Source organism: Trachymyrmex septentrionalis, unplaced genomic scaffold (assembly GCF_001594115.1).
Source record: "Trachymyrmex septentrionalis isolate Tsep2-gDNA-1 unplaced genomic scaffold, Tsep1.0 scaffold16, whole genome shotgun sequence".
Taxonomy (NCBI): Eukaryota; Metazoa; Arthropoda; class Insecta; order Hymenoptera; family Formicidae; genus Trachymyrmex; species Trachymyrmex septentrionalis.
This window is the reverse complement of record NW_017304758.1, coordinates 1,079,132-1,087,413: the sequence shown is the minus strand read 5'-3', so window position 1 is coordinate 1,087,413 and position 8,282 is coordinate 1,079,132. Positions and strand designations below refer to the sequence as shown.

At 40.7% G+C, this 8,282-nt stretch overlaps 1 protein-coding gene across 1 annotated transcript in view; it reads left to right on the top strand.

Moving 5' to 3' along the window:
* The first annotated feature begins 1,463 nt into the window (after nucleotides 1-1,463).
* Nucleotides 1,464-8,282, top strand: part of LOC108745990 (protein gooseberry-neuro-like) — a 30,219-nt gene continuing 23,400 nt past the window's right edge. The window contains exons 1-2 of the mRNA XM_018482447.1: nucleotides 1,464-1,608; nucleotides 4,991-5,304. Of these exons, the coding sequence (XP_018337949.1) occupies nucleotides 1,563-1,608; nucleotides 4,991-5,304 (360 nt within the window). The 5' untranslated portion in view covers nucleotides 1,464-1,562. The remainder of the gene's footprint in view (nucleotides 1,609-4,990; nucleotides 5,305-8,282) is intronic.

Sequence of the window (8,282 nt, the reverse complement as noted above, 5' to 3'; positions counted from 1 at the left end):
TCGCTGATCAGCTGTAAATCTTGACTAAACCTTGGACCGATGAAATGAAATGCAAAATATTTGCAGCCACCTACGGCGGATTTCCTTCATCCGTCTTCTCCATTGCAACGAGAAGAATTTTCGAGGGTCCTTCAGAAGAAAATCTATAGACTGTAGACCGGTGAGTCCCTTGGGACCCCCTGGGGCTTTTATAGCTTTGACTTACTAGGACTTTGCTACTGTACCAAAGACAGATTTACAAGCAGGTATACAGACACATTTATGGAATGAGTTCTTTAGAAAAATTTATACCAGACCCATTATACGTTCATTATTATTTTATCCTCAGTAAAGGTTATAAATATATTTTTACTTGGGACAAGCAGAAACCGGCACTTTTGAGAAGACTTATCTCGAGACCGAACATTCTCAAATCGATGGATTAGAGAAAAACTTTGAAAAACAATTGTTAATATTAACGCGACTAATTTATGCGATAACTTAAAAGTTAGACAACTTAAAATGTATAACTAATTAAAGAAGATACAACAGAAAAACGTTGAAAAAATTGAGCGAATGAAAATGGAATTAAGAATTTGGGATTCGTTACTTCGTTCTTTTTATTCCACACAAAGAGCATATTATATATATATATCTCAAATAGATGATAAATAATTTCACACTGGGTTAAAGATTCTTAAGATTCAAATTCGCAAATTCGTAAACGACGCGTTCCACCCGAAATTCACTTAACAACCGGCAATCAACCTCGCTTGCCGCGCTATCGTCTCCGGTACCGCCGGTACCGTACACATATCAGTAGCTGTGATACACACGAGATGCAATCCTCCGCGACGACACGTTCCGTGGGCGGCCCCGTGGGCAGAGCCGCCCATTGTACGGCATTCGTTTGCCAACCACGTGGTAGGGCGTAGCCAGTAGTGGGACCCCACTGGTATCATGAGTCCCAGCGAGAGAGAACAGCGGAGCCCCCTTCTACCCTCCGCTCCAACGTTCGGACATGAGCCCCCCTCGGTGCTCTCTCTTTCAAGGGAGAGACACACGGGACACACGGTACCCCACAGCTGACACGTTATTGCCGCAGTACCCCTCGTAACGAAAGCAGCGTGTACTTTACCGATTCGTTTTCTTGTTTCCTGGCTCAGGAACGTGCTTGATCGCGACGTCGCCCTCCCCCGTGTTCGAGGGCAATCGTGGTAACTTCGCGCAAACACCATTTTCATCCCCTGTACTCGGATACAACAAACAGTCGTGTTTTATTTGTTCCTTCCGTCCGGAAGGAGTAGAGCGCTCTCCAGTTCTCAGTTTTTCTCTTTTTCCTTCTCTTTCTCTCTTACGAAATTCTTCTCGACCATTTGTGTCTATACTTGGGACGTGGGATCAAAGCGATCGTTCCTCCATCTGGATTTGGATGCTTGAGAAAAAGTCTTTTCCTTTTGGAGCGAGTGCCGAGTGCAAAGGACGAGTGCTTTCTGGCTCGACAGTGACGAGAGTGAAGTTTCTCTTGATAGTGTGTGTGAGAATAGTTGTGTTACTCGGATAACGCAACGCGAACCACCGGCATGGACATCAGCGGGAGATCCACTTTTGGCGGATATATGTTTCAAGGTTAGTTTTTGTGTGAATTATCGAAGTGAATAAAAATTAAGTAGCAGAATGATGAATGACAACAGACATGTAGAACAATTTTTTTATATTCTTTCACATTTCTATAAAAACTTTTTTTCAAAAAATTGGATAATATAGTATCTAGAAAAATAATAGAATTTTCCTGGGAATTTATCTTGAAGTCTATTTTTGGAGATTTTCTAACAAGAAATTCTCGAGAAGTTAAATATATTTTATCGTATCATTTAAAAATAACAAACTACTCAGACTAAACTCATGGTATAAATTATTATCTTAAACACACTTTTGTAATTGTTGCAGATTCAACTTTTAAATGTTTTATTATCGTTATGTATTATTCTAGATATACCACGTTGTTGCAATATTACTGAAATGTGTTTCATGCTACCTGAGATGTGTTTGCTTGTTAGTAAAACTAGATATATATAAATTTATATATATCTTAAACTCACTATTGTAGTCGTTACAGACTTAATTTTTAAATGTTTTGTTATTGTTATGTATTATCCTAAATATACTCTATGTTGCTGGAATGTGTGTTCCATGCTACCTGAGATGTTTGCTTGTGTTCTCTCGGACTTATACTATTTCTCTCCGAAACTTATATATAATAACGATAATTTCCATCTCAAGTCTCATTTATGATTTTATTTTTTCTTTTTAGGAGGTCTTTAATAATTAGACCTGTTCGCGTTGCTTGAGATTCCCAAAATTTTTTGCTTAAAAGGACATAAATATATATTCGGATGTTGGAACGAAAGGAAACGAAGATGCTGAGCGCAAAAAGTACAAGCAACAGACTTATTGATGCACGTGGGTAGTTTCATAAGTTAGTAACTTTTTAACTTTTTAAAAATCAAAATTTTTGTTACTATATATAACACAGTCTTTTTTTTTTTAAAGTCACTGATTTATTAAACTGCCCACGTATATCGATTTAATTAGTTTTAAATAAATATCGATTTAATTTGTTCTAAATAAATCGAGCAGGATCCTCGATCTCGTTCTCTAGCATTTTCGGCAATTTCTCACGCTACCGGTCTAATTTCGACGTCACTAGTTAAGCCGTGGATCTTTTCTATAATCCTTTATCGAATACTCGCGATCTTTAGACAGTCAAAGGGCTGCTGCATAGATTATTAATTTTTTAAAATAAATTAATTAGCCACTGTGGCAAAGTTAATAATCGTGCTGTTCAAATACAATTCCCAATGATTATAATGCATAAATGTTTTAATGGGAATAGTTTCGCGATTTGCATTTCTTAATTGCGATTCTTAGATCTTATCTGGCCGCGTGCGTCTCTGACAGCGTTCGTACGATAATAACGGCGTGCGTAAAAGGGTGCATTTGCGTCGAATTACACTGACGTTAATCGTCGCATTTGAAAATTTCATTACTGCGATTAAATAATTTACGCAACGCCACGTCGATAACAATGCAGCCGCTTAATCGTCACGTTCGCGCACGGTTATTAAGACGATAATTAAATTCAGTCACGATCACCATTAACACACATTCGATCGATTGCACCGCCGTGTGATTTTGATAAATCAATCCTGTCCAAAGCGAGCGATCCCATCGTAAATTAAATGGTAACGCGCGTTCACGCCGCGCCTGGCCGTACATTAAACATTCCCCTTCGCCGCCATTTAATTGATATTCATCTTTAATACGAGCTCGCGCTTCGAAATTGAATAAGACAAATCTACATTTGATATTATCATTCCCCGTATTGGACATGGATATTTATTAGGCGTGACATAATTTTCCCTTAGGCGCATTGTGTGAAACGCATCGCGGTACACACTAACAGCAAATTGCCGAAACGATATATCGTATTCGCTAAGTAGATAATTAGCGATCGTTAAAAATGATAGATAATGCATGTATCGTCGTGATCATTGTGATTTCTCTTGACATCCTCTATCAATATAGATAATCTCGGGTTAACTTACTTTTATCTTCTTCTAGTTCTAATTGTAAGAGTTAGACAAAAATAAAAAGTAAATTAAACCGAGATTAAAATTAATCTACATTGTTAGGAACGAGTCTGAATCCAAGAATCGTATTGATTATTTTATTCGACAAATAGAAGAAAATATCATCCGCTTGATTTGAAAAAATTATTTTAATATTATAACAATGTAACAAATAATAAAATAACTGTTAAAATCTAAATCGTATTACAAGAACATTAATTGTAATTTCCATATAAAGATCATTGAGGACACAGTAATCGTCGAATTTTTTTTTCATTAATAGCCTAAAGCATATTCATAATACAAAGTCTAAAATTATATCCATAAAGTATCTGTTAAAATAGCAAAAGTCAGTGACTTTACAAAACGTGACTTTTGTGACAAAACGCACAGCAGGAGGTATCTCAAAAGGCGTCCCGACGCCAGCAGACCGTCCAGGTCGGTGTGACAAAGGCGACGATTATCTTTAATATCGGCCGAAGGTTAGTTGAGAATCCCTCGAAAGAAAGCCACGACCGATCCGAGGATTACGACGAGCGGATTCCATCGACAATGAGATTCTGTCGTTTCAGACGCGCGCGCGTTCAGACGATTATTATAATTACCCGTCTCTCCGCTCTGTGTACACGGAGCGTCCGTAATGCGTAAACATAGTAATTACGCGTGCGGCATCGCGCGCGCGTTTACCCGGGATGGCCTGATGATACGGAAGCTAATGTCACGTACAGCAGGGTGGCTAATTCGACTAACGATCCGGCTTTATACTCGTTAGTGCTGGAAACGGCCCGGTGCACGCCTCCTCGCGCGCATAACTTCTTCAATTTTACGGCTGTTAGCCCTGTTTTTGGTATCCTCAGCCGTATGAGAGTGCACGCCGCTCCTGTTATCTGATTTCATGTTTGCGCCCCGGTCCGATTCCGCCGCTAATTTCAAGCTCAATCACCGCAATTGCGCGATCACGGTTGAGGTTGCTCACGAAATCACATTTTTCCGCCGTTTGTTACCTTTGTCGCTCGTTTTTCCAAAAACGTTTGAGAACCTGGTATCATTATACGCCGTGCGTCTTTGTAATTTTTGCCAAAGAAAATGAACACATCCACTTATTTATTATTAATATTTCGACCGATTTGTACGTTCGTTTTTTAAAAATTTACCTTTACCTCTCTTCTCAAAATATCTGCCTCGAGCAAATAAATTTCGAGGAGTAAATTTGTAAAAATATGTAGACACTTAAAAATTTAAGATTGCGACGCATTTTCAATTAATTCTACCTAAGAAATGTCTAGCGGTTTGCCTATATATATATATATATTTCGTAATTAATAATTATTTGCTATTTTAACAATAGATTTTATTAATTTTTCGGTTTCTTCTTACAGGACAAGGACGGATGAATCAACTAGGTGGAGTCTTCATTAATGGGCGACCTCTTCCTAATCACATCCGCTTAAAAATCGTAGAAATGGCCGCCGCGGGAGTCCGTCCTTGCGTGATCTCCAGGCAGCTTCGAGTCTCACACGGCTGCGTCTCGAAGATCCTGAATCGATATCAGGAAACTGGATCCATTCGCCCGGGTGTGATTGGCGGCAGTAAACCGCGAGTAGCCACACCGGAAGTCGAGACTAGGATCGAAGAGTTGAAGAGGGACAATCCAGGAATATTTTCTTGGGAGATTAGAGATAAACTTGTTAGGGTGAGTGGAAGAATTCACGCATTCTATTATTTTCTTAAATTATTTTCTTAAATAACCCCGGAAGAGAATAGTCCTAGTGAGAGGATCTCCGTTACAAAAGCCCTCCGGAAAAATAGATACTTAAATAAATCAAGAAGAGGTGGTGTACACATTTAAAAAAAAAAAAAGAAGAAGAAGAAGAAATACACGAAGCTACGATTGTATGAATAGAAAGGCAAAATAGCGATTTCAAGCTGCTGGCTTCATTATTCCGGTCACGCTGACATTTTTACGTCCGCGAGAACCCCGCGAGCCATCGTTCGACCCCTTCGATCGAACGTGGTGGACGTTTTCTGCGCGCTTACTCGTATCTCTATCTCTCTCGGGGATCATGCTCAATGGGGCTTTTTAATCTTGTGCACGAGGCGAGAGCGGCGGGGTACGTGAGCAGCCCGAGGCGACTCGCGTGTCCTTTAATACTTTACTGACCGCCGTCTACACCCACGCCTCATTGGCGTAACACCTCCGCGTCTGGATTTTCGAGTATGCAAATGTATTTTTCCGTGAATAATCTCTTCCGCGTTGCACCGTTCAATCCCGATGTATCGTTCGATGATTTTCTGATAGAAAAAAAAAAGAAAAAAGAAAAAAGAAAAAGAAAACAGAAAAAAACGCTTCGTATGATGCACGAGGAAGATATTACCGTGAAGAGAGAAAAGATTAATTACGTACGCGACGTCAACGCTGAGTTTAAGGACATATTAATTATGAGTTGCTATCGACGTAGGCGTTAGTAAATTACGAATGTAAGCAAAATATAAATATATAAAAAAAAAGCACCGAAAGAATTCCTCATCGGCAAAAATCATATTATATACGTATAAGGGAGAATTATCGCTTTTCCTGTTGTCTCTAATCTAAATTTATTTTCCTACAATTTTTTTTTCTTAGCAAAAATATATTTACTCTCACGCAAAGGTAAAAGCAAAAGATGATGTCACCAAGAGCTATTATTAGGAAATTAAATAGATTATTTAATTCGGCGGTTTCGTTTGGCCGACCGGCGTGAATCCTGATTCACCCCCCGGGCTCGTCCTGCTTTTATTTGCGATCGTGTCGATCGTCCGGCGCGGTAGCACTCCTCTCTCGGAGCAACAAAAATCAGGTATCGGATCTCGGGGAGGCCCCGAATATCTCTACGTGTCTCCGCGATAAGATCGACGGCGGTTCTCAAACCGAAACCGTGCGAAATTCCGATAGGACGGGATATTTTGTCCCTCCCATCGATGCTGAAACGCCTCCCTTGCCGAGGGCGATCTACACGATAGAGAGATAAATCTCGCTCGAAAGAAGTATCATGTGCATCGACCGCAGGAGCGACAATAACGAGAAAATGTATCAATCTGCGAGAGACGAGCGTGCAAAAATACACGCTAGAGAGAGCGAGAGAGAGAGAGACAGAGAGAGAGAGAGAGAGAGAGAGAGAGAGAGATTGTGGAAGAGCCAGTCAGAAAGAGAATGAGAGTGAAAGCGAGAACGCGAAAGAAAGCAAAGCATGAGCAAATTGAGAGTATAATAATGTGAGAGAAAGTAAGAGAGTGTCTGTAAAAGAAAACGAGAGAGAAAAAGGAATGATGAGAAGAATATAAAAGGAGACAGAAGAGAGAAATTAAGGAGTTATGTGAGGGTAAGAGAGCGAGAAAAGAGGGCTCTTGGGAGTGAGGAAAAACGAACGAGTAAGAGAGAGAGAGAGAGAGGGGGGGGGAGGGGATCGCCGAAAAACACTATTCAAAGAAGGAGAGCAGATATAGACGGGCGAAAGACTACGAAGGGCGAGACGACAAGAGGACGACAAGAGAGCCGTCGTAGAGGAGGAACGAGAAACGATTTCGAGAACACGTACGCCGCTGCAGTCGTGGAGGCAGGCCGGTCGTGGCCGGCATTAATACGGCATTTAATGTTGGAAGGAGGCGTTCCTGGGGCCCCGAGGCCCGCAGGGCGCCTCTCTCTCCTCGTCGCTCCTGTGGTCCAGCTGCCTTGCCTGGTCTACGTTTATCTCTCTCTCTTTCCTGTCATCGCCCGGGACCCCGACGCCTCAGCCACCACTGGCAGAAGGATCGTTATTGTTTCTGAGATCGGCAGATAGCGATCGACACCGACGACCCCCTTTTCCTTTTTTTTCTCCTCTCTTTTTTCCTCTCGTCCGCTTCTCCTTCTTCCGCTCTCTCAAATCGCCGCTCTCCTTCATTCTTCCACCCGCTCTTCTCGCTTTTAAATCTTCGGCAAAGGCAAAAGGCACAGTTCTTTCACCTTGGCTCGCGGGATAATGCTCACTCGATCTTACCACGCGCTTTCTTTATTTATCTCGTTCTCTTTAGCGAATCGCCCGTTCGGCACGCACTGATCGATCGCCGCCGCCGTCTCTCGATCGCGCCGCCGATAACGCCGATCGGTATCGGCGCGTGCGTACGTGCGGAGATTTTCGCGGCTCCACAGCGGGACGATGCTGTCGATGCTGGGTAGGTGTGGCGACGAAGTTTTCTTGATATCAGATATGGAATCACGAGATATGAAGAAATCTTTGAAACACTATACGAGCTTATGAGCTGCACTGCATCCAATATCTCATGCAATCTCAGTTAAATGGACTTGATCTGAATAATCTCGATCTTGATCGTGATACTGAAGTTATATATGAACTTATTTTTTTTTTGTATATATAGAGAAATAAATCGACATTTGAAACATTGTTAATTTCAAATCGCGAATGCAATTTTCCTGTTCGCTTAATAAGATAAAGGTGATCCATGAAATGTCACATCATTTATCACCATTTATTTTCAGGCGTTAGTAATCGATTTTATACCGATTTAATTAAAAATTAATGTATTATATAATATAAATAAAATAGTATAATATTTTATGTGGCCACCTCGCATATATATTTTTGTTCAATTAAATTTACACGTCATTTTAATTTTTATAAATGCCTTTCAAAA